Source organism: Gymnoscopelus braueri, assembly GCF_963280865.1.
Source record: "Gymnoscopelus braueri genome assembly, chromosome: 11".
NCBI lineage: Eukaryota > Metazoa > Chordata > Actinopteri > Myctophiformes > Myctophidae > Gymnoscopelus > Gymnoscopelus braueri.
The window spans coordinates 9,061,769-9,089,659 of record NC_137613.1 but is presented as its reverse complement, the minus strand read 5'-3'; the positions used below and the strand labels follow the sequence as shown (position 1 = coordinate 9,089,659).

At 43.4% G+C, this 27,891-nt stretch overlaps 1 protein-coding gene across 1 annotated transcript in view; it reads right to left on the bottom strand.

Moving 5' to 3' along the window:
- Positions 1-27,891, bottom strand: part of LOC308094903 (zinc finger protein 385D-like) — a 75,813-nt gene that overhangs the window by 26,445 nt on the left and 21,477 nt on the right. The window contains exons 3-8 of the mRNA XM_080441726.1: positions 17,809-17,916; positions 14,122-14,332; positions 9,114-9,140; positions 3,230-3,462; positions 2,642-2,948; positions 1,520-1,710 (exon numbers count right to left, since the gene is read on the bottom strand). Coding sequence (XP_080297852.1) covers positions 1,520-1,710; positions 2,642-2,948; positions 3,230-3,462; positions 9,114-9,140; positions 14,122-14,332; positions 17,809-17,916 — 1,077 coding nt within the window. The remainder of the gene's footprint in view (positions 1-1,519; positions 1,711-2,641; positions 2,949-3,229; positions 3,463-9,113; positions 9,141-14,121; positions 14,333-17,808; positions 17,917-27,891) is intronic.

Here is a 27,891-nt window from a genome sequence, read left to right as displayed (position 1 = left end):
TCAGTCAAAAAAATGTGGTTTTCAACCCTTTTCAAGGTCCATTATTTATTCGGCATTTGAGCCACGGAACCACCGTTTGGTGAGGTTTAGCCTCTCAGACCCAACATTTAGAATATTTTGTTGTCGTTGGATTAGATTTTGTCCACAATTCCATCCATGCTGTATTGATGTTGGTACCATAGGAGAGATAACAGGCAAAATATGTTTAACAATAATTTTACTCTTGAGAGCATAAAATGAAACGGGTCCATTTGGTTTCATTTTACGCTCTCAAGAGTTAAAGATCTACAGTGTAAGGGTCCATTTGGTTACCAACTCTCCATCATTTAGCTGGGGACCACCTGGAACCCCCTCAAGGACCACTGGTGGTCCCCGGACCACCGACTGAAAACCACTGGTCTAAACAACGGACTATCAATAACAATCTGTACATTGAAACTATAGGATAGCCGGGTAAACGATTAACCTATCCTCTGTCTACAGTAAATAACATGCTAATAGCGTTGAGGTGAAGACAAAACGGAAGGAACAAAAGGAACAAAAACATGAGAACAAACGGTCACGGTATGTCTGCATGGTCGTCATAACTAGGCCAGTCTTCAGCATCAGTCGAGCAGAGGGTGTCAGGAAGCGGTACAGGGTGCAAAGGGCTGAGGTGGAGTCTGAACGAAAGAGGTGAATCTTCAGATTACGGTGGAAAATTGGGAGTGGGTCTACAGTTCTGAGCGCAATGGGGAGTTTGTTCCACAGCTTGGGAGCCAGGAGGGAGAAGAGTCTGGGACGTGCAGAGCGTTTTCCCCAGGTGTTTTGCTATGATTACACATTTCTTTCTAATATATTTTATCCCACGATTTTTGTAACCTATTTTTTCACCCAGCGCCAATTGCCCAAGCTTGTAATCCAGGGCGCTACTCTCCCTCTGCCAGCCTGGGGAGAGACCCTAACAGAGCTCATGCTTCCTTCAATGCATGAGGAGTGAGCAGGCCGCTTCTTATCAATTGACAGGGGGGAGTTTCCCCGATAGGACGTAGAAGGACGTGGAAGGAACACGTTATTCCAACCAGTTCCTTTCCCCTCCATCGGGCCGTCATGGGGGAGGCAGTATAGAGACCAGGATTACTGCATGTTTTTTTGTGAGGGTAGCTACCCTAGGGGACACGGGGAGAACATGCAAACTCCACACAGAAAGGCCCTTTCGCCAACCCCACCTAGGGTATGGGCACTGATGACGTGGAGGAGAGGACACGCCCCCCAGCGCCCACAGCGTCCCCGGCGGGAATCGAACCCAGGACCTTCTAGCTGTGAGCCGACAGCGCTACCGCCTGCACCACCGTGCCCCATGATTACAATTTCACGTTGCCTGATCTCTATTCCTAGGCTGTGTGTTTTCCACTTCCTGTCGATTTCATTGGATATCATTGGTCATCTGACCAGTTTCATTGGATTTCATTGGATCAAATCGACAGGAAGTGGAAAACACACAGCCTAGGAAACAGGTGAATAGCGGTGCTGCCGTTACCTGCTTTAGCTGCGTCTCAGAGTTGACGTGCACGTCACAGATCTCGCAGTGGAACGTCTTGTTCTGCAGGCCGGTCGACGGCTCCGGCGGCACCGCGGCGGCCACCAGCTTGGCCTTGACCCCTGACCTGGGGAAGGACTTGATGGCTCCGTCGCCGCTCCTCGCCTCCAGCATGGTCTTGTGCTTGGTGCCTGGAATGAGTGATCATGAGGGTTAAGAGTGCAACAAGCCCTGGTCCAGTGCAGGGGTTCCCAAACGCCTTCACCTCAAGAGAGATACATCTGGTGTATGAGCTTGTAGATCAGCTATTTTAGAAAAGGCATTTTTGCAAATCTTTGAATATGTATATTTTAAAGCGAACATTTCTAACTCAAATCTTTGCTTCTGGGGGTCCGTGGGACAAAATATTTTGAGATATATTGTTTTATTTTTAGGATTAGTTAGGATTTAGAAAACATTTGTAGAATCGGCCTCAGGTCTTAATGGGTTAATTGTATTTTGTCATCTTGTGGCATTGTATTTCCTGCTACCTGTGGTGGTGACTGTATTGTCGCAGTTTTGTTATGCTGCACGTTTACCTCCAGCAAACCGTACTTCAGTTTACTGCTGTTGACACTGGTGTAAAGTAACAAAGTACATTTACTCAAGTAGAATTTTGAGGTATTTTTTACTTTACTGGAGTATTTTAATTTTAACTCCACTACATCTCAGAGGCAAATATTGTCCTTTTACTCCACCACAATTATTTGAAAACTTTAGTTACTAGTTACTTTATAGATTTGGATTATTATTACAAAACAGGCATTAACCACTTAATGCCACTTAATGCCTATACATTTCGGCCATTTAGATCTGCTATTTTCAAAAGATTTTTATACATTTGAAAACTTGAAATGGGACATTCTGCATAATGAGTACTTTCTACTTTTAAGTACATTTTGATGCCAATACTTTTGTAGTTTTACTCAAGTAAATTTTGATTACCGGACTTTTACTTGTAACAGAGTATATCTGCATTGCAGTAATGATACTTTTACTTAAGTAAGAGTACTTTTTCCACCACTGGTTGTTGAGTTCATGTTGAACCGGTGTGAACTGAGCAGGATAATACCGTTATCTCACCGCTGTTATGCGCCTGCAGCTGGGAGGCCGAGTTCACGGCCACCTTGCACAGCGAGCAGTACAGGAGCCGTCTGGCCTTCTCCTCCTCCGACTCCGTCTCCAAGGCCTCTGGCTCCTCCACCTCTTCCCCGTCACGGTGCGTCTCCATCTCCGTCTCCTTCTCCTCCTCAGCCCCGGGGCCGGAGGGAGGCAGCGAGGGCTCGCCGCCGGGGCCGTCCGGGGGGCCGTGGTCCTGCGTGGTTTCAGCCGTCGGGCCGGGGCCACTCGGCGGACACGCCTCTGATGCAGGAGGAGATGTTGCCGACACCTCTGTGTGTGTCAGGACGGGGAGACAGAACCAAACAGTACAAACATAACATTAACCCATTAGAACCGGGACCGCACTTATTTAACCATTATTTTATACTTTGGCTATTCAAAAATAGCAGATATACAAGCTCGTAGCGCGGCACCGAGTGCCGCACTATGAGCTTGTAGATCTGCTATTTATTTATTTTTTAAATCGTGGGCAAATCTTTGAATACCAATTTTTTTTAAAGCGAAGATTTGAGTAAAACATTTTAGCGAGCAGTACAGGAGCCGTCTGGCCTTCTCCTCCTCCGACTCCGTCTCCAAGGCCTCTGGCTCCTCCACCTCTTCCCCGTCACGGTGCGTCTCCATCTCCGTCTCCTTCTCCTCCTCAGCCCCGGGGCCGGAGGGAGGCAGCGAGGGCTCGCCGCCGGGGCCGTCCGGGGGGCCGTGGTCCTGCGTGGTTTCAGCCGTCGGGCCGGGGCCACTCGGCGGACACGCCTCTGATGCAGGAGGAGATGTTGCCGACACCTCTGTGTGTGTCAGGACGGGGAGACAGAACCAAACAGTACAAACATAACATTAATAAGAAAAGACAAGAACGTGACATGAATGAGAGAGGGTGCATTTGATGGAAAGAGCAAGAGATTGTGTAGTGTTTGTGTGTGTGTGTGAGTGTGATTGTGTGTGTGTAGTGTACTGTGTACACACACGTGCACGTCTGAAAAAAACAAGAGCGAAAGATAGACAGAGCACTGGAGAAAAGAGAATGATGAGAAGGCAAATTGGATTTTATTTTTTCTTTCACTTTTGCCGGATATCGTAACAGCTGCACAACAACCCCCCTCTCTCCCCCCCCCCCCACACACACATCCATTCATCACAGAGAGACAGAGAGAGACAGAGAGAGCGCACATTTTTTATGATCCCCGTCAAACTCCTCTAATCTGCCTAATAATCAGTGATTTCCCCCGGGACGTACGGTACGGTACGTTCCTCCGGTGTTTAAACCAACAGCGCTGGTGCAGAGAGAGAGAGAGAGAGAGAGAGAGAGAGAGAGAGAGAGAGAGAGAGAGAGAGAGAGAGAGAGCAGGAGAGCTTTGTCTCCTTCGCTCTCAGCTGTCAAGATTGGAAGGAACTTCAGGAGTGTCTGTCTGCTCCCCTGGAGGAGCAGAGCGCTGATTTTAAAGGACCTCGCTGAGTGATAACAATGTTTATCTCTGCCGCAGTCGAGTGGGCGCGCGGTTTGTTAGCGCTCCTTCCCCCAGCTGCTCTTAGGGGGGTGATAAGGCCTCCCGTGGTGAAAGAAAAAGAGAAATCATCTTCAGAGGCCCTCGCCCGCTCTCTCAACTGTTCCCCGCAATAACAGACTCCAAACTGCATACGATTAAGCCTAAGTTATACTCCGAAAACGGCCGATCTGCAAGCTCACGACGCGTCGCGTCCGCGACGCGTCGTGAGCTTGTAGGTCTGCTATTTTCGGCACTCGACACCGTTGGACAACGAAGTATAAGTTAGGCTTTATACTTCCCTGTCTCTCTCTATCTCATTTTCCCTCTCTGCTTCTAGAAAACAATCTCTCTCATCGTTAGCCGAGGCAAGTCAGTGCAAAACCTTTATAATGAGGCTGTCTGCTTGTCTGTCCGGCGATCTCCCACCGGGTCGGGGGGGGGGGGGGTTTACGATTCCGTCCCTATCGGTACATAACCCGAACGGCGCTGAGCCGGTTCTGGCGGACTTCGCAACGTTCGGCACGGCCGCCAGAAACGCCGCGCCTCGGACGTTGTAACTGTGCTTTTGGCCAACTACTTCCTAACTTAATATTAGGGGCTGTTAGTCTGTTTTCACCAAAAAAAACAAAACCAAAAAAAAATCCGCCTTGCTGGGGGCGACAAAAACTTTGCCTAAACTTAACCTTAATCCTGATAAAATTATCATTGTATGAAAAATAAACGATAATACGATAATAATAAAGCGATGAGAAGGATTCGATCCCGAGGCGCAGGGATTGATGGGCTAACGCTTAACGCTGACGCCACGGCGCCTTCTGGTATTTCAGGGGGTTTGGGGAGTTACTTAAAGCGGTCCGCCCATGTGAGAGGCAGTGCCGCGCGTGTCACAGTTTGGGGGCGTCGCCAATTGTTACTGAGAGCGGGTGGGAGATCGCTGCAGGCGTCTGTGTACTAAGTGCATGTCACTCTGTCCGCAAAGTTGTCCACTAGAGGGTGCTAAACATGCCAAGACATTGTGGACAAAACAAATCCTGGATAGAACTAAAGTTGAAGCCACTTGGTGTCGGGGGCCATATTGTTGTGTCCTCCTATTCACCTGTTTCCTAGGCTGTGTGTATTCCACTTCCTGTCGATTTAATTGGATATCATTGGTCATCTGACCAGATTCATTGGATTTCATTGGATCAAATCGACATGAAGTGGAAAACACACAGCCTAGGAAACAGGTGAATAAGCAGACCTAAACTAGATTTTTGTCAGTCCTTATGAAGCTTTGTAGAAAAGCACTATATAAATGCAGTCCATTTACCATATTATAAGAAAATGTGAGTTATCGTATATTTGTTGCTATGAGGTATTTAAGGCTCTCTTTTAATAAGAGCGGGTGGATCTGCAGCAAAGCAATCCGGATTTGCTTGCAAGATACAGTAACAGCTGTTTAGCTAATTTAAGCCTCATGTAGATTAAATGCACCAGTAGGTTTGGCTTGTTATATATTAATTTGCATAATTGTGCACGGAATTGCCGTTGGTGTTGGAAATAGGCCTAGACAGTTGAAATGAAAGAAAACCTCTACCGGTTTTTGGGGTATAATCTAATAAAGCCTAGTCAAGAGTCGCTTATTAAAAGTTATAGCAATCTACAAACTGTGAGTTTGCAAGAGCAACACCAGCAACTACAGCACTTGGGCCCATTTTGTAGACCCACAGACACAAAGAAATATATTAGAATTTTTTTCAAGTGTACAGTATATTATAAAGGTTATATATTTTATGCCCCCATATGCTAATCAACTAGACTCTCAGTTTGCCTCATTCATAATCATAACAGCTAAGGCCTAATGATATAATCACCATCTAAGGATAACATATTTAGCCCGACTATTTGGTCAGTGTGGGTTGGTTCAAAGAAACCACTTTGGTCTGAATGTGTTAGTATTGTTTATTTCATGTTTTATGTTTAATCTGACCATAAAAGCACATCAAAATAAAATACATTGTATACTGTTAGCCAAATGGGTGAAACATCAATTAAATTGACTGTATTTACCTGCGATAGGCCGCTCATACGTTAGTCTTGTTCCCATTAACGCATTAAGACCAGGTACGCATCTGTGTCATTCATAGATTTCTTTGGGCTATTCAAAAATAGCAGATCTACAAGATCTTAGCGTGGCACCGAGTGCCACGCTAAGATCTTGTAGATCTGCTATTTTTGAAAAATCTTGCACATTTTGTTCAAATCTTTGAATATATATATTTTTAAAGCGAACATTTGTAACTCAAATCTTTGCTTCTGGAGGTCCCTGGAACAAAATATTTTTTTTTACAAATGTTCGCTTTATAAAAAAATACATATATTCAAAGATTTGCACACATTGTCAAGATTGGTCTAAAATAGCAGCTATGAGCTTGCATATCTGCTATTTTTGAATAGCCAAAGAAATCTTAAAATGACACAGATGCTTTCCCGGATTGAATGGGTTAAACTAATTTGAGTTTTGAGAAGGAACTTGAACTTGTTTTAAACCCCAGACTTTACATCGCAGACAGAATTGGTTATCTCAGTAAATGCAGATTTTCTTTGCCAGCCTTCTCTCTGCCAAAGGCAGGTTGGTCCAAAAAAACACTTTCAGTTTCAATTTCATGCACCGACTCCAAACTGGTGCCTATTCAAAGAAGTCATACCTAATCCAGAGTAGACACTAAAATATCCTAAAAATACCTCCAAGGGAAAAGCAATTCTGAGAACAGTAGTGTACCGCAAAATTGTACTTAAGTACAGTACTTGAGTAAATGTACTTAGTTACTTTACACCACTGCTACCAATACATTGCGTATGCGGGTCATTGATTGAGGTCAACCCCTGAGGAAGTCTATCCTGTCCAAACGTTGGGTTCTGTATTTTAATAAATCTATGTTACATCGTGGCTATGAGCTGTGTGGCCTCTTCCTCCTTTTTCATCTTTTATGGCTCATTTATGTGAACAGTAACCCTGTACCTCAATCCGGGGATATCGTTTTGACAATCAGCCACATAGCTGCTAGGCAACCATCAAAAGGTAGATTCTCGTTTTTTTTAATAAGGGCTCATCACACTTCTTTTTTTTCATGATCATTATCCCCTCAAGCAAAGCAATTAAACAGCAGTATAGGCGAGACACTTTAAAAAGGGATAGTTCACCCCAAAAAATACTTTTTTCCTATCGATTAGTCACCCCATGGAGACTTGAATTCATGGATTTTTTGTTTTGTTTTTGGTCGCATTCCTAAGCCAATAATTTGATGACCAGCGGTAGGCAACGGTTCCGGTAGGAGACACAAAGGAGACTCTTTGTGTCTCCTACCGGAACCGCTGCCGGTCATCAAATTATTGGCTTAGGAATGAGACCAAAAAATAATAATATCCATGAATTCAAGTCTCGACTCTAATCGATAGAAAAAAGGTCATTTTGGGGGTGAACTATTCCTTTAAAATGCATACAACTATTACATCATAGATTATCACCCAGACATTCATCATTAATTGCCCATAAGGTTATGGTTTTGTTACCAGTGCATTTCCATTATCCCCACAGCCAGCCATATTTAACAGGTATTTCACATTTTCCTGGATCAGAAACTTCACAAACTTCAAACCAAAGTAACTGGCTCATCAAGTCCTGGACAGAATGCAGTCAGTGGAGCTTTAATGACAGACCAAACAGCTGCAGGGATGTTGGAATGCACTGCTTTGTGATTTGTTCTCCCAGTGGTGTCAGTAAAAAAAGATGTTTAATTGATCCCCTCAGCTCTGGCCTGTTACGATTAAGCTGAGTTATGAAGTGATTGCTAAACTATTGTAATTAAGCCGTCTGTCTGTTTTCCACTCCGCCATAGGAACAGCTCTGAGAACGGTTAATGTCTCTGAGAACGGTTAATGTCCGTGTGCCGTTTGCACACCGTTTTGGCTCTGTTTGAGGCAGGACAGTTTAACACATTCAAACCCTGAACGCATCAGTGTCATTTTAGTTTTTTTTTGCGTTGGCTACTGAAAAATAGCAGATCTCATAGAGCTTGTAGATCTGCTATTTTAGAAAAATCGTGAAAATGTGTGCAAATCTTTGAATATATATTTCTTTTTCCCCCAAAAAATTTAGAGTAGCAAAAAAAAATGTACCCCTTTTTTCTCCCCAATTTAGTCGTTATGCCAATTAATTCCGCCCCACACACATTTCTGTGTTGTCACTGCTGTTGTAATCTCTCAAGAACAGATTCTGCTCTGCGTTGGAATCTGTCGTGAAGGTTCGTCGTAACGTGTACACACTGGGCTACAAGTGGGCGTGGCTTCACATCAGGAAGCAGGCCGCGCTTTACCCAATCAAATGTAGTGGGCGGGATTTACGTGTACCGCCGATCCTTCCCCACTCGAAACCAACCAAAACTAATTTAATAATAGCGTCCGCGGAGCAGACAAAACCACGAAAAGATATTCACATTTTAACTTAGCTCTTTCATCATAGAAACAAGTGGGCTTATAACCAAAACGATCCATGTTCCCAGAGAACATGGATCGTTTTGGTTATAAGCCCTCCGGTGGTGCGACTATGTTTTCATTCCCACTAACAATATTTCTACACGGAAGTGTAGAAATATTGTTAGTGGGAATGAAAACATAGTCGCACCACCGGAAGTGAAACGCTGAAGGCAGACCAAAACCCCGGTTTCCTTTGCGCACGGGTGCTCCGTCGTCATTGTCCCAGAGCCAAGTGAGATAGTACAAACAGCAGAGGGTGCTGTTTTTCCTTCTCATTTGGCTTTGGGTTCCCACAGATTGCTGCTGTTGTAACCTACTGACTCACCTACCAGTGAGGAGCCCCCACCAGGAGGACTCCTTACTCCTCCCGCCCAACACTCCCCACTGACAGGTGCCGCCCCAGCCCGTATAGGAGTACATGCAGTGACCCATATCACCCTCCTCCCCGCCCGGCTTCACTCCCCCTGAACACGGGGCAATTGTGTTCGTGTAGACGCTCGACAAAGCCGGACGCACCACGGTGGATTCGAACCCACAACCTCCGTGGCGGTGGGCAGGGACTTTACCACTGCGCCACCCCGAGCGCCGAATATATATATTTTTAAGGCGAACATTTGTAACTGTAAAATATCTCAACAAATGTCTTCCTTTTTCTGAAAAACTAATGTTGCTGTATCAGTGGTGCTCAAAAGTTTTTCTTGTCGACCCCCGCAAAATTATATGTTTTTGGCCGCCGACCCCCATCAAAATAGGCTGTTCCAGGGACCCCCCCCCCCCCCCCCCGGAAGCAAGGCTTTGAGTTAAAAATGTTTCAAAAACATATTATGTATTCAAAGATTTGCACAAATGTTCAAGATTTTTCAAAAAAATAGCAGATCTACCGAGTGCCGCGCTATGAGCTTGTATATCTGCTATTTTTGAATAGCCCAAAGTATAAAAAATAATGGTTATAGCTCAAATCTAATGCTTTTCCCGGTCTCAATGGGTTAACCCTTTAAGACCTGAGGCGATTCTTGAAAATGTTTTCTAAATCATTTTTTGAAAAAAAAGAAAAGAAAAAAGTTTTCAAGATTTTTTTTTAATAGCAGATCTACAAGCTCATAGCGCGGCACTCGGTGCTTGTATATCTGCTATTTTTGAATAGCCAAAGGAATCTAAAGTGACACAGATGCGTTCCAGGTCTTAATGGGTTAAACCCAGTCAAAGCGGTTACATAACGGCCCTCAGCAGAACCACGGCCATGCAGCCAGATCCATCCTGGTGGCAGCAGAGCTCAGCTTAATGACAGTTATTACACGGCTTGGTTGAAACGTTTTGTTTCTGATTGGATTCATCGCTCTGTTATTTTGGGATAATGAGCGAGTCTTTGAATAATGATCAAAGACTCGGAGCAACTGGCTCATAATATCAATCTGTGCTGCTTGATTCTTACTGCCAACATGGCAGCCATGTCAACAAACACACACACACATTGTCATGTACAGCTAAACGGCAGCAGTGTAAAGTAACTAAGTACATTTACTCAAGTACTGTACTTAAGTACACTTTTGAGGTACTTTAGCTTTACTGGAGCATTTCCAGACCAGTTGTCTATACATTTACTTCTACTCCACATCTCAGCGGCAAATATTGTACTTTTACTTCACTACAATTATTTGAATACTTTAGTTACTAGTTACTTTGCAGATATAAATTATTATAAAACATACATTAACCACTTTAGTCCTATTTGAAAATAGAATCTACAAGCTCACAACGCGAGGCGTTGTGAGCTTGTAGATCTGCCTTTTTCAAACATTTTACTACTTTTACTTTTTATGGTTTGGGACTTTAAGCACATTTTGATACCAATACTTTTGTACTTTTACTCAAGTAAAGTTTTACTTGTAACAGAGTACTTCTACATTGCAGTATTGATACTTTTACTTAAGTAAAACATTTGAGTACTTTTTCCACCACTGCTAAACGGTAGCCTCAAAGTTTCAGAAAACATTTGAAGCGAGACACAGACAACGCAGTAACTGAATATCGATTCTATTTGATCGACACTTCCCGTTGTTTTTCGAGCCGACCGTATATAGCACTGGACGCTCCTGGCATGAATGAATCATGGTCTACTTTCATTACTGTAAGCAATGAAATCCTTTCAAAATCAATCAAATGGTTTTGTTGTTATTTTTGGGACAATGTATTCATTTATTAAATAGCCGTGTAATAAGCAGGTCATTATTTGGAAATAAAGCCCTTCACGCTTCACATCAGGGTCTAATCATGCTGTCAGACTTTATTTCTCAATAATGACCTGCTCCCCATTGATTATCCCATTGCGTATTCAATGATTGGCTTTAGGCCCTGTGGTAGCAAAGCACTCTGAGAGTCAACACTTACACAACATGCATTTCTGAATATGTACAGTGCTACTGGCTGACAGTTGAGGAGAGACTACAACAGTGGTGTAAAGTAACTAAGTACAATTACTCAAATACAATTTTTACTTTACTGGAGAATTTCCAATTGTCTATACTTTCACTTCTATTCCACTACATCTCAAATATTGTACTTTTAATCGACTACAATTATTTGAAAACTCACTAATGTCTGTGTCTTGATTCAATAATACACTGTGTCATCATTAAATCACAACACGAGGTGATGAAACTTCATAACATGTAGTTTCATGACCTTGTCATCATGTATTGAGGGAGGAGGGGTCTAATATATTAGAGTGGATCGTTCAAGGTCAGCTACGCACACCTCTATGTGGCACTTTGTTTTAGTCCTGTCAACAGTCCTCCAATCTCTCTTTGTTCTCGCTCGCGGCAGAATGTATTATTTTAATTCCTTGACTTGCACTCGCGCACACACACACACACACACACACACACACACACACACACACACACACACACACACACACACACACACACACACACACACACACACACACACACACACACACACACACACACACACACACACACACACACACACACACACACGCTCAGTATGCAAAAGAGTTGAGAAACGCACACACCCACACATCTGCGGATACACTTTGAGGCATTTCACACAAGCTCACATACACTCCCCTTTTCCTTGACTTCCACATACAGTCATACACACACACACACACACACACACACACACACACACACACACACACGCACAGTGCGTGACACTTCCTCAGCGCTGGCTGTGTTTTTTGAAGTGAGGAGGCTGTTTGATAAGCGTCCTAACCCATTAAGACCGGGAACGCATCTGTGTCATTTTAGATTTCTTTGGCTATTCAAAAATAGCAGATCTACAAGATTATAGCGCGGCACCAAGCCTTTGGAATATAGCGAAAGCAGCTGACCTACAAGCTTGTAGATCTGCTATTTTTTTTTAATCGTGACATTTTTTGAAAAGCTTTGAATATATATAGCACAAATGTTTAACTCAAATCTTTGCTTCTGGGGTATTCTACAAATATCTTCTAAATCCTAACAGTTTTTTGAAAAAACTTATGTTGCTATAATCAGTGGCTCTTAAACTTTTCCCCTAGGACCCCCAAAATGACATGGATTTGGCCGCGGACCCCCATCTTAAAATATGTTGTTCCAGCCAGGTACCCCCCCCCCCCGAGAAGCAAAGATTTGAGTTAAAAATACATCATTATATTCAAATATTTGCACAAAGTTTCACGAATTTTCAAAAAATAGCAGATCTACAAGCTCATGGCGCGGCACTCGGTGCCGTGCCATGAGCTTGTAGATCTGCTATTTTTGAATAGCCCGAAAGTATAAAACAACGGTTAAAGTGGTTAACACTGATGCGTTCCCTGGGTTTGAAGGGGTTAAACGTAGACATGCTGTGGTGGGGAGCTGAGCGCTGGGAGACCACAGGCTCACAGGCTGCTTATCACATCAAAGACTTTAAGGCATGAAGGAGGAAATAAGTTATGAAGAGAATGATCAAAGCAGCCTCACCCCCATTCCTTTGATGTCTGCACGCACACACACGCACGCGCGCGCACGTACAAGCGCACGCACGCACGCACGCAAACGCATGTGCGCACACAGGAGAGTCACAGGCATGCCCACACACACACACACACACACACACACACACACACACACACACACACAGTCAGTGTGCATATCATAATGTACACGTGCATTCAGTATACAGTAGGCACACTCATACAGTATACATGCATGTGTACTCACATGTTCATTACACAAAGACACACACACACCTATATAGGCCTGTCACAATTATTACATAATCAGCCTAATTAAGTCGCAATTATTTTGCAATACCATTTTCCCCAAAATAGCGGCGATAGCAGATCTACAAGCTCACAACGCTTGAAGATCGTCTATTTCCACGATGTTTGAAATATTTTGAAAGTATGCGTCTATTAGCTATGTCAGCCATTTCTTGGTATATTTCGGTTATTTGTCATATCTGCCCTGTGAAATGTTTGTTTACAAAGATCTACAAGCTAAAGATCTAAAGATCTACAAACACGTCGCTTCGCGCCGCATTTCGCGCTTGTGGATCTGCTACTTTTGATACTTTTGTGTTGGCGCTGTAGTGTGATCAGGTAGCCATGGCGTTGAAGGAGTAGTTCACCCAAAAAATGACTTATTTTCTATCAATTACACACCCCATGAAGCATTGAATTCATGGAGATTGTTTTTGTCGCATTCCTGAGCCAATAATTTGATGACCGGGTGTATTTCCGGTAGGAGACTCAAAGAGTCTCCTTTGAGTCTCCTACCGCATTAGCATCTTTCTGCCAGTCATCGTATTATTGGCTTAGGAATGCGACAAAAATCTCCATGAATTGAAGGCTTCATGGGGTGTGTAATTGATAGAAAATAAGTCATTTTTGGGGTGAACTACTCCTTTAATTTACGAAAAAACACAAGAAGTTAGAATATGGAGATAGGAGGTTTTTTGCCCGACAGCAACAATATGTTCCTATAATCAATGCCAAAAACACAACTTAATCTATGACAATTAACCCATTAAGACCTGGAACTGTGTCATTTTTAGATTTGAGCTAAAAAGCATTATTTGACACTTTGGGCTATTAAAAAATAGCAGATATACAAGCTCATAGCGCGGCACCGAGTGCCGCGCTACGAGCTTGTAGATCTGCTATTTTTGAAAATTCGTGAAAATGTGTGCAAATCTTTGAATATATATATTTTTAAAGCGAAAATTTTTAACTCAAATCTTTGCTTCTGGGGGGTCCCTGGAACAAAATATTTTGATGGGGGTCCGCGGCCAAATACATATAATTTTGGGGGTCCTTGACATGAAAAAGATTGAGCACCACTGATATAGAAACATACGTTTTTCAGAAAACTGTTGAGATTTAGGAGACATGTAGAATCGGCTTCAGGTCTCAATGGGTTAATGGTCCAGTAAGATGTCGGAGACAGCCCTACCTACACCTGCTGAGGAGGTGTCTGAGGAGGAGGAGGAGGAGGAGGGTGGTGGAGCGGGTGGAGAGAGATGAAGGAGGAGAGGGGGGGGGCGACATGGTGTCCTTGGCCAGGAAGAGCGTTGTTTCAGGGCTGTTGGTTCTGGTCTCCACCGGCGAGTCCAGAGCTTTGATCCTCTTGGCGTGTTTGGTGCCGCCGTAGTGCGACGAAGCTTGCACCTGCAACACACACACACACACACGCACACGCACACACACGCACACGCACACACAGCATTTATATAATTTTTTAGTCATAGTCTTTTGAATACATTTTAATTTAGTTATAGTCATATTTTAGTAATCTGAAAAGTTTTAGTCTAGTTTTAGTCGACTAAATATCATAAGATTATAGTTTTTTTACAGTTGATTTAGTCGATTAAAATGTATTCTGTCGTAATGGCTTATTTTACATTTGGTTGCAACTTTGATTGACTGATTGAATACTTTATTTAGAATTTTGCAAAAAAAAGCACATGAAAGTACATTTCAAATACACGGTCAACTAAATAGGATTAAGAAAAAAAAAGCCACTGGCTTGTTTCAATTGGGGTCCTTTTGTACTCAATTCATAGTGACATTAAATGACAGACAAATATACACTACTATGCAGAACATCATATAAGCAGTCGAAAAAAGAAAAACATATATGTGCAGTAAACAGGGGGGGGGGGGCTGGGTTATGACTTTCACAGGGGCCAGTTTCGAATTGCAGCCTCCTGAAGGTACTCTTTTAGGGCAGTTTTGAAAGAGAGTAGGGTTTTACTCTCCTTCACTACTTTTGGAAGGGCATTCCACATTTTTGTTGCATAGCAGGAGAACGAATCCAACCCCTTGTTTGAGCCAAATCTGGGTTGGACGTGATCAGTGGAGCTACCTCTGGTGTTGTGATTGTGGACTTCATTTAGGTTTTTGAAGTAGTTTGACAGGTATATTGGGTATCTTAACGTTGTGGTGCATCTTGTAGACCAAGCCCATTGCAGGTTGCTTTTCTCTGTCCTCAACCCTGAGCCATCCGCCCCTATAGCAAAGTGAGCAGGGGTTAGATGAGTTGTAGGTGTAAGGTCAAGGAGTAGCCTTACCAGTTTGTTTCGGGATGTCTGGAGCCTTGTTTTTAAGGCCTTAGTGGTACCATGAGGTGCATGCATAGTCGAAGTGACCTTGGATGAGGGCCCCTGTTAGAACACCCGAAAGCAACCAAACATAAAATGACTTGTCTTTTAGTTCTACTGGATCTCTTCTCCACTCCCTAACATTTTAGTCAAGTTTTTATTTGTCACGAAATTGTCAATATATTTAGTCTTAGTTTTAGTCATCATAGATTTGTTTTTATTTAGTTTTCGTCAGTGAAAAAAGGTAGTCGAGGAGCATTTTTCGTCATAGATTTAGTCGACGAAATTAACACACACACACACACACACACACACACACACACACACACACACACACACACACACACACACACACACACACACACACACACACACACACACACACACACACACACACACACACACACACACACACACACACACACACACACACACACACACGATGTTGTTCGCACGACAAATCAAGCCAAAACCCTTGTTCAGTGCCAGAAGGAAATAGCAGGAAATAGCAATCACAGAATACGCCCTGTCATCATGCACATAAACATCTGCTTACCACTTCACCCCTCCTGCACCATTTTGCTTCCCTCCACCTTATTCCCTTCCATGTTCTCTTCCATAAATCACCTCCAATGAACCACTTAAGCCCCATTTTTATACTTTCACAACCTTTGGAATATAGAGAAAGTAGCTGACCTACAAGCCAGTCACATCTGCTATTTTCTAAATGTTTGAAAAATTGAGACATGGGACAGATTTTGGATTTATATGAACCTCAAATGAGCAAAACGAACATTGATCTTGATAGAACATCAGAGCTATAATTCATATCCTCAGATGATTGCGAGAACTTCTCTGTAATCAACGTTTTTATTGGGATTGCTAAACTGTTATTTTTTTTTTTATTCTTATTTCTTGGAACGGCTGTATTATGTTGTTGTTTTATGCTGCATTGTACCATTGAGGTACATTCTGTACCACAAAATAAATATTTGAATTACAAAAAAAAGGTGGTTAGAGCCCTGCATTGCCCTCGTACTTGTGCTGTGTCATGGTCAAAGGACTTATCAACAATCACCTGTTGCTTTCACATTTCATTATTCTCTTTTTATAATAACTAAATGTTAAGAATCTCAAACTAGTGGAAAGGGGATTAAAGATTGAAAGGCATAAAACGGTACTTTCACTATGGAAACCAACCAGTGCATTGACCACGCGTTCAGGACCCAGTGAATAGAAGAACACAGTATTTCACTGTAGCTGATGAGTGGGTAGAAAGGCCGTCTGGTCATCTGATGGCCGCCGGTTTGAACCCGCGGCTGGTTTGACCTGTGAGTTTATACTGTATACAGCTCCTTCCTCCAAAGCACATTACAATGTATTTCACATTCCGATGGCGGAGGAAACCATGCAAGGCACCAACCTTCAATATCTTGCTCAAGTACACTTCTCGCACGCACACGCACACACACACACACACACACACACACACACACACACACACACACACACACACACACACACACACACACACCAAAGGAGTAGCCTTACCAGTTTGTTTTGGGATGTCTGGAGCCTTGTTTTTAAGGCCTTAGTGGTGTTGTGGTACCATGAGGGCTCCTGTTAGAACACCCGAAAGCAACCAAACATAAAATGTCTTGTCTTTTAGTTCTACTGGATCTCTTCTCCACTCCCTAACATTTTAGTCAAGTTTTTATTTGTCCACGAAATTGTCAATATATTTAGTCTTAGTTTTAGTCATCATGGCTTAGTTTTTATTTATATGTTTTTATTTAGTTTTCGTCAGTGAAAAAGGTAGCCGAGGAGCATTTTTCGTCATAGATTTAGTCGACGAAATTAAGACTGATCCACACGCACACACACACACACACACACACACACACACACACACACACACACACACACACACACACACACACACACACACACACACACACACACACACACACACACACACACACACACCTGCTACTTTCACTGAATGTTTGGTTTTAACAGATTGAGACTCTCAGCAATGGGCTGAAAACCAGCTCAAAAAACATTTTTGCATCACACGGTATAAAGTTCTATTTTCTGTTATTTGGCCCGTTTAATGAAAGGCGGAGTCAATAACATTCCCTGGGAGTCTGAAAATAGTGGATGACTGCCCTGTGTGACTCATGTTCACACATTAATCTTATTTTATTCTGTTAAAGATAAGAAAGAGAAAGGTTCAGCAGGGGTGAAGTGTGTGGTTTCACTGCAAATCATCACTCAAGAGAAAACCTCAAATAACGCCAGACATCTGATCATAAGACGATGACAGGCCAGGATTACACTCTTATGTAAACTCTGTTGATCACATCAGGGTGTGTGTGTGTGTGTGTGTGTGTGTGTGTGTGTGTGTGTGCGTCCGCGTGTGTGTGTGTGCGTGTGTGCGTGCGCGCGTGTGTGCGCGTGTGTGGGAAACAGTCTTTTCATGAAACCCCCCCAAAACAAAACAAAACAAACACACAAGCGTCCCACCACAGTGACCACACCCACCTCAGAGTTGAACCGGAGTCGACAAACTCCACACGAACTGGACTTCCTCTTCAGGGGCGTGGCCAGCCTGAAGCCTGGACCAATCAGGGCTTTGTGTATGTGATCCATCTGCAAGCAGAGGGGGAACGGTTTGTTTAACAGTTTGTTTAATGGCTGGTGGCATAAAGGTCAGGGTGAAGGCCATTAATGGTATAACTGAAAGGTGAACTACAACAGTGCAATACACTACACAGGCCTGTATCCTACATACACCGTCACAACCCCAACCCTAAAGTGTCACAGTCTCTGGCTGTGTCCTTGTGTTGTCTATGTGTTGGTGTGTGTGTGTCTTTGTGAGTGGGCGTGTGTGTGTGTGGGCGTAGGCTTGGCTCCAGCTCCTAACTTGGCACACCTGTTACCAGTTCCCTCATGTACCACACCTGCCTGCCATCAGCTCATCACCTCCACAGTCTTTAAAGGAGCATTTCACCCCTGGAAGAACTTACAGTCACTCAATGTTAATAATATTTGTAGTAGATAACAGTAGCAAAATTAGAAATTTGCACCCTATGGCCAGAAAAATATAGAAGAGTGTGTTTGACTGGGGTTTGACTGGACTGCTGCATTACTACAATGACCATAATGCTTTGGGGCACTGCCCTTCCTTGTGGGGAGGGGAGGCTGCGAGGGGTGTGGTCTACATTGTAGTCAGGAAATAAGGTGAGATAAAGAGACTATGAGTCAAATGACTCATATTCTCTGAGGATATGGATACAAATCTAAAAATACAGATAAAACACAAAAAACACACCAGGATCATGTTTATGGGTCCTAGACCTAGATAAAAATAGGGGTTTCATGCAAAATCGGCCCTTTAACAGGGGTTCTCAACCTTTTCAGGCTGCGACCCCCCAAAATAATAATCATCTTTAAACTGGGACCCCCTCACTTGTTTGACTCGGTTCTACAGATAAATATTTTTGAAAATAGCCGATCTACAAGCTCACAACGCCTCGCAACCGTCCACACAGGTTGAGAACCACTGGTCTAACCCATTAAGACCTGAAGCCGATTCTACAAATGTCTTCTAAATCTTAACTGTTTTTTGAAAAAACATATGTTTCTATATCAGTGGTGCTCAAACTTTTTCATGTCAAGGACCCCCAAAATGATACGTATTTGGCCGCCGACCCCCCATCTCAAAATATTTTGTTCCAGTGACCCCCAGAAGCAAAGATTTGAGTTACAAATGTTCGCTTTAAAACAATATATATTTCAAGATTTTCACATTTTTTTACGATTTCTCAAAAATAGCAGATCTACAAGCTCGTAGCGCGGCACTCGGTGCCGCGCTATGAGCTTGTATATCTGCTATTTTTGAATAGCCAAAGTGTAAAATAATGCTTTTTTAGCTCAAATCAAGAAGTGATGCCAGATCGTTCCACAACCTCCAGTGTGTGGTAACGCTTTTTGCCAGCTACTGAATCCAGTCCTAGTTATTCCTAGTGCCTTAGTTAGCGTTTCTCAACCTGTAATTTTGTACTCCTCGTGCCTCACTCCTTTCTCCTGTTCTACAGTGACCTTTCTGACCTGCCTGCCGTGCCTGCCTGCTCCCCTCGACCACTCCAAACCAACACCACCAACCTCCCCAAGTCCTCCTTTGTTTAAATAAACACCCTTGGACCCTGGAAAATAGCAGGTTTAATAATAATAGATCTGCTAGTTTTGGTGTAAGTATAAATCTGGCATAACTCCAACCCCAATCCCTAAACCTAACCTCTAAATGTCTAATACCACCCCTATCCCCAACCTGAAACGTTGCCTAATTGTAAGATTAACTCTTTCTTTAACCATAAAAACATCCATTTCTTTTCTGTGGAACTGTCCTCCCAAATTCGACCATACTTAAGGACACACACACACGCACACACATGCACACGCACGCACACACATACACACGCACACACAGAACAAAGTCTGCCATCAGTCATCGGCAGCAGAAGCATGGAATCCTCTGGGATTTATGGAGTGTGGAAATGGTGACTGTCCTCTCTTCTGAGGGTTCACCCCGACATGTTTATAGGTCAAAGGTCAAAAGGTATAGCCTGGTGCAGCCCTGCTCCAAGATGACCCCCACATAACACCATGACCTTTGCACTGGGGCAGTGATAAATTAAAAGGCGTGGCTTTGGAATCGCTCGGGGGGTGTTGCACACTTCAGAGCAGACTTTGTCTTTATTGAAATATCAAACTGTCTGAAGAGCATTAGCTTGAAAGTTCACCGGTGGATGTGCCAATAAATTGCACTTAAGCTACATTGTGTGGACCTTTTTTCATGTTCTATGACCGTCTTCTTTTGGTCCAGCACCTGCTTTAACCCATAAAGACCGGGAACGCATCTGTGTGTCATTTTAAGATTTTTTTGGCTATTTCAAAAATAGCAGATATACAAGCTCATAGCGTGGCACCGAGTGCCGCACGTGGAAGGAACACGTTATTCCAACCAGTTCCTTTCCCCTCCATCAGGCGCCCTGGCTGACAAGGGGGAGGCAGTATAGAGACCAGGATTACTGCATGTTTTTAGTGAGGTTTACCTACCCTAGGGGACACAGAGGTACCTACCCTAGGGGACACAGGGGTACCTACCCTCGGGGACACAGAGGTACCTACCCTAGGGGACACAGAGGTACCTACCCTAGGGGACACAGAGGTACCTACCCTAGGGGACACAGAGGTACCTACCCTAGGGGACACAGGGGTACCTACCCTCGGGGACACAGAGGTACCTACCCTAGGGGACACAGAGGTACCTACCCTAGGGGACACAGAGGTACCTACCCTAGGGGACACAGAGGTACCTACCCTAGGGGACACAGAGGTACCTACCCTAGGGGACACGGGGAGAACATGCAAACTCCACACATGTAATGTAGTAATTTCTGATCTTGTCCCATCTTGTCACCGCTAAATGAGAATCGTAGCATCCTCAATTCCGCCACCTTCCAGCAGACAGACAGACAGACAGACAGACAGACAGTAGGAAAGCTGAGAGGGAGACATTGGTTCAACTGGGGTCTAGGGACCCCCAGGGGTCCTTGAGGGAGTTCCAGGGGGTCCCCAGCTAAATGATGGAGAGTTAGGAACCAAATGGACCCTTATGGGTCTGTAACCCTAACGGGTCCATTTGGTTCAATTTGTACACTCTCATGAGTTACATTAACATTGATTTTACAATATAAATTGGGGTCCCAGAGACAGTAGCGTAACGAGGCAACACTAGGCCCCGACGCGAGGTAGTCACAGCGGGCCCTCATGAACGCGCATGTGCATGAACGCGCATGTCCATGAACGCGCGCGCGTGCATGTGCGCCCGGACTGCGCGCACGCGCGAAAATGTTGCGGTTATTAGTGGTTTCTGATAATTTTTTCGCGGGTTTGAGACAGATTTCGGGTACATAAACAACGGTTTTGTAACAATGTTAACTCATTCACTGCCTAGAACGACTAAAACGACTTTTGTCCTTTAAGCCTCCACTGCCAAGAACGACTAAAACGACTTTTAATTTTTTCTTATTTATTTATTGAATTTTTAACCTAAAGACCAAGGAGATATGATTTGTTGAAGATCTAGACTCCCATTCACTTCCTTGTTAACTTAAAACTTAAACATTTTGTATCTTGGCTCCTGAGTACTTTTTTTTTTCTATGAAAAATCTCTGGCAGTTTGTCAAACGCAAAAATAAAAAAGTTCTGGCAGTGAATGAGTTAAGGGGCACACCCAGGTTTATTTTTTAATTCATAATTATTATTTTTATATATAATATATATATTTTTTTTCTTTTTTCTGGGTTGGGAGGTGCCCCTTACGTCATGTGCCCCAACGCAACCGCGTTGTCTGCGTGACGGTAGTGACGCCCCTGCCCAGAGATAGAAATGCCATTAAATGGGGGTCCGTAGCCTAATGCATGTCAAACTGGGGGTCCTTGAAATTAAAATGGTTGAGAATCACTAATAGAGCCGTAAAAATCTTCTCTTATGGGGGTCCCTGGCATAACGTTTCAAATGGGGGTCCGCAGGCTAATAAGTGTCAATTTGGGGAATTTGAGAACCACTGGTGTAGGAGAGACAGACAGCAAGGACGCTGAGAGGGAGACAGCGTAGGAGAGACAGAAAGTAGGAAAGCAGAGAAACAGCATAGGAGAGACAGACATTTATGACATTCTATGATATCTCATGCAGTATCTTATAACACAAACACACAAACGGCTTACTTGGTTCCATCATGGTGCCTGTCAAGCGCTAGACTGGGCTCCTTTACGAGTGTAAAGCAACAACCATAAAACAGCCTGTGTGTGTGTGTGTGTGTGTGTGTGTGTCGGGGTGTGTGTGTGTGTGTGTGTGTGTGTGTGTACCACATCACATAGTAAAATCGGGTCATTTGGTTCCCTTTTAAGCCCTATATACTTCATGTATGGCAAATAACAAAAATATAAGGGCCTATAAGCCCACAATGTTTCGCATCGCGACGCGTTGTGAGCTTGTATATCTGCTATTTCCGCAGAGTATTAGCCTATATTTCTGCCAAATTATGACATGGCCAAGAATAGGGTCCGGCAGGGTTAAATGATCACTGAGGGTTTTTACAGTGGTCGTATCGGAGTGCTTTTCTGGGCACGGCTTTACCTCAGGGCTTCATGGGTGCGTGCAGTACACCTATAAAAGCCGACGAGGCTTCACGGATTAAGAGCAAACTATTACCTGTGGTGTAATGGAAGGAGCCATGTAATGAGAGTTGTATGTATGTGTGGAGGACATCTGGCTTTTTACACAACGCTGCACGTCAGCCAAACCAATCTATCATGTATGGCAACTCCTATCATAGCAGGGCAGGAACAGTCTGACTTCATATCCTTATCATGGTTGTTTCTAGCTTTTGCCTCTGTTGCAATTAACACAATGTGTTAAAATACACCCGTTTACCGCCAAAGACGGACATGTCCGTCTTTTCAAAATAAAAGTTAAAAAAAATTACTTAAAAAAATCGTTAAAAAATGTTAAAAAATCTTTACAAATGCTGGCACTGGGTGGGAATAAAAAAAAAAAGCTCTGGCAGGGAATGTGTTAAAGGCATAGTATGTTTACATAACAAAACAATACATATATATATTTTTTTAACCAATGATTACCCTCTATCTATAGACGAATCCACAGAACGGCAACTGCGGTGTCAAGCGGCTGCCGCTCTGTACAGCGACACCGCAGCTATGGCTGCGCAGTGCCAGCGCTCTCGTGGATTCGTCTATATGTCACAGTACGTTTGGAGAACCAGTACGATTGAAGACAGAGCGCTCGTTTTTAGGCACGGGGCTCCTTCGGGGCGAGGCGGGGCTTTTCGAGACAGGGTTTATTAGCGAGGCTCGCGAGGAGGAGGAGGAGGACGGCGCTGCGAGGCGGGGGGTTATTACGCGAGGCTCGCGAGGAAGAGGAGCCTCCTCCTCCTCCTCCTCCTCGCGTTTTAAACCGTCCCGTCCTCTCCTTCTCTCCTTCTCCTCAGGAGAGCGCGGAGAGGCGGGGCTTTGATGCGCCGACGGAGACCTGTCTTTTGTTGTTCCCCCCCACATAGCAACCAGGAAGCTACGCTAGGGGAACCATAATATCTATGAGGGGAACGCTGAACACGCGTTCACACGCACGGCGCGCCGACTTAGTGGAGCTTGAGGCCGAGGAAGCGCGCACTCGCGCCTCCAGGCGCGAGTGCCCGCGGTGACCGGCCGACGCTCCACTAGTCGACTCAGCGCCGTTTGATTTGTAAACCGATAGGGACAGAATAGTTCTTTTCATGGATCACTGTGTGTGTGTGTGTGTGTGTGTGTGTGTGTGTGTGTGTGTGTGTGTGTGTGTGTGTGTGTGTGTGTGTGTCAGGGAGAAAGTAAAACAAAAGCCAGAACACAATAAAAGTATCTAAACAGTCCTGCTTTCAATAAACCAAAAAAAGCATGAGCGCGTGCGCGTGCGCGTGCGCGTGTGTGTGTGTGTGTGTGTGTGTGTGACTGTGTGTGTGTGTGTGTGTGTGTGGCCATATATGTTTGTGCACAAGCCTGGCTTGTGGCTCCCTCTAGTGCCGGGTGGGTGGTAAAAACGAGCGCGCTTTCTTCAATCGTACTGGTTCTCCAATCATACTGTAACATATATACCAGCAATTATCAGCCACTGGAGTAGTGAGTGTACGGTGGTGTTTACCTGCAACAAGTGTTGATTTTGACAACATTTTGATTCAGTTTTAGTCATGGTCTTTTGAATAAAATCCCATTTAGTTTTAGTCATATTTTAGTCATCTGAAATGTTTTAGTGTCTAGTCTAGTTTTAGTCGACTAAATATCATAAGATTATTGTAAAATGTATTTTGGCGGTGGCTTGATGGCGTCTGATTTCACACATGGTTGCATGCTGAAAATAGCAGAACTACAAGCTCACAACGCGTCGCAGCGTGAGCTTGTAGATCTGCTATTTTCAGAGCGCAACACCCGAGCGCAAACGAGCATAAAATGTGACTTGTCTTTTAGTTCTACTGGATCTCTTCTCCACTAAGTCCCTCCCTGACATTTTAGTCTAGTTTTTATTTGTCGTCATCATAGCTTAGTTTTTATTTAGTTTTCATCAGTGGAAAAAAAGGTAGTTTTAGTCGACGAAATCAACACTGACCTGCAGAAACGCACCGTCACTGCCCTTTTGTTTTTAGGATGTTTTTGGACAACCAAAACAAAACAAAACTTTCAGTGAGAGGACAGTGTGTTTCTGCAGGTACACACCACCACACTACTGACTGCTGGTACAGGTACTGTATCCACCTGTTTCCTAGGCTTTTCACTTCCTGTGTGTGTTCCACTTCCTGTCGATTTGATCCAATGAAATCCAATGAAACTGGTCAGATGACTAATGATATCCAATGAAATCCGACAGGAAGTGGAAAACACACAGCCTAGGAAACAGGTGAATAGAGGGAAATTATTGGGAAAAAAAGAATTATATATTGTTTTGTTTATGTAAACGCAGGGAAATGAAAGGCATCGCATGATAATTTTAAAAAGATAGTGGATATAGCCAATCCACAAGCTCACAACACGTCACCAGCTTGTAGATCGGCTATTTTCACAATTTTTCTCACGCCACCATTGAACAACGAAGTGTAATACAGTGGTTAATGAGGCTAATCAATTAACTTTTTTTTATTTTTTATGTTCATTCGTTGATATATACAAATAAATAAATAAAAAATACCTGCTTCTCGATTATTCGGTTAACCTACAACATGTACATGAGCAAGATTTGATTAACCCATTAAGACCAGGAACGCATCTGTGTCACTTTAGATTTCTTTTGCTATTCAAAAATAGCAGATACACAAGCTCATAGCGCGGCACCGAGTGCCGCACTATGAGCTTGTAGATCTGCTATTTTTGAAAAATCTTGAATATTCTTTTTTTTTTCCAAAAAATTGTTAGGATTTAGAAAACATTTTTAAGAATGGCCTCAGGTCTTAATGGGTTAAGTCAGTTATTGGTTCTAAATGTGTTTGTATATATTTTGGGCTAATTACCCATCAGCCCTGGAAGGAGTCACGTACTGTAATGAGAGAGTTGTATGTATTGTTGGACATCTGGCATTTTACACAGTTCTGCAGATCAGCCAACAGATCCATCATGTGTAGCAACTCATATTACTGCAGAGTTTACAGTTAAGCACCCGTAGCATGGAGGCATTCCATTCCCTGCTATAGTCCATGGAGAAACACTGTGTGTGTGCGTGTGCGTGTGTGCGTGTGTGTGTGTGTGTGAAATGCAATATCTGTGTGTCAATATGTATTGTTGTGAGCAAATGTGAGTCACGTGATCATGGAGTATGCATGTACAGTATATGTGTGTCTATTTCTGTGTGTGTTTGTTTTTCTGTATAATACACCTGAGAGAGCTGATGGATTTCTTATGAACCCGTAACGGTGTGTGTGTGTGTGTGTGTGTGTGTGTGTGTGTGTGTGTGTGTGTGTGTGTGTGTGTGTGTGTGTGTGTGTGTGTGTGTGTGTGTGTGTGTGTGTGTGTGTGTGTGTGTGTGTGTGTGTGTGTGTGTGTGTGTGTGTGTGTGTGTGTGTGTGTGCGCGCGTGCGCGTGTGTGTATGCCTCTGCATTTTGCTATGAGCTTGTATATCTGCTATTTTTTTTTAAATCTTGAAAATGCGTGCACATCTTTGAATATATATTTTTTAAAGCGAACATTTTGTAACTCAAATCTTTGCTTCTGCGGGATTCTACAAATGTCTTCTAAATCCTAACACTTTTTTTTTTTAAACTTATGTTGCTATAATCAGTGGTTCTCAAACTTTGTTCATGTCAAGGACCCCCAAAATCATATATGTATTTTGGCCGCGGACCCCCATCTCAAAATATGTTGTTCCAGGGACCCCCCAGAAGCAAAGATTTGAGTTACAAATGTTCGCTTTAAAAGAATACATATTCAAAGATTTGCACACATTTTCACGATTTTTCAAAAATAGCAGATCTACAAGCTCATAGTGCGGCACCGAGTGCCCAGCTATGAGCTTGTAGATATGCTATTTTTGAATAGCCAAAGTGTTTAAAATCTTAAAATGACACAGATGCTTTACCGGTCTTAATGGGTTAACTTCGTCGCACGGCCGGTGTCCCGCCGGGGCGGGAAAAAAAACTGCCGATCTACAAGCTCACGACGCGTGGCAACGTGACACTTTGTGGGCTTGAGGATCGGCAATTTTTTTTTTTTTCGCAGAGAAAGTATATAAATCTTGCGTTGAGAATGTACCGAAACGTTTTGGTTGGTCCCCTCTGACCCCCTCATCATCAGAAACGTTTTGGTTGGTCCCCTCTGACCCCCTCATCATCAGACATTCTTCACAACCTCCTCCATCTGCTCCTCTCTGAACTTTATCCTCCCCTCCCCTCTGTCTCTGCTCAGCGTTGCCAGGTTTTGCGAGAGAAACAAGCGGCCAGTGGTGGAAAAAGTACTCAAATGTTTTACTTATGTAAAAGTATTAATACTGCAATGTACTCTGTTACAAGTAAAAGTCCGGAATTCAAAATTACTTGAGTAAAAGTACAAAAGTATTGGTATCAAAACGTACTAAAGTACCAAAAGTAAAAGTACTAAAATGTTTGAAAATAGCATATCTACAAGCTCACAACGCGTCGCGATGCGACGCGATGTGAGCTTGTAGATCGCCTATTTTCAACAGCCTAGGTATAAAATAGGGCTAAAGCGGTTAATGTATGTTTTATAATGTAAAATTTATATCTGCAAGTAACTAGTAACTAAGGTTTTCAAATAATTTAGTGGAGTAAAAGTACAATATTTGCTTCTGAGATGTAGTGGAGTAGAAGTAAAAGTATAGACAATTGGAAATACTCTAGTAAAGTAAAAATGCCAAAGTTTTACTTAAGTACAGTACTTGAGTACATGAACTTAGTTACTTTACACCACTGCAAGCAGCGAGCTCTACGAAAACGAGCCCAAAAGAAGCGACCTGCTAGGCCACATTCAAGCACATACAGTACAATACACAGCTATTTCAAAATAGACGATCTACAAGCTCAGAACGATGCGACGTGTTGTGAGCTTGTAGATCGGCTATAAAAAAAATACACAAGTCTTAAATGGGGGTCCCTGGCACAACATATTTTCACATTACATATTAATTTGGGGGTCCTTGACATGAAAATGTTTGAGAACAACTGGTTTAAACAACATCAGGAAACAAGCCCAAATAAGCAACTATACGCTTTAGAAACAAGCCCAAAAAAACCCAGAAACTACCAATATTTACAAACGACATTATACAGGAAAAACTATCCCAAAGTCGCTTATAATAAGTGGACATGGCAACGCTACCGTCTTTGCTCTCCGTTCACTCTTCTCTCTCTCTTTCACCCCCCCTCTCTCTTTCACCCCCCCCCCTCCTCTCTCTCTCTCTCTCACCCCCCCCCCTCTCTCTGATCAAAGTCACTCTGATGTCTCTCAGAAGACCGCATGCTGTCTTCTACGTCACTCTCCCTTCCTCCAACCACACCTGTGTCAAGG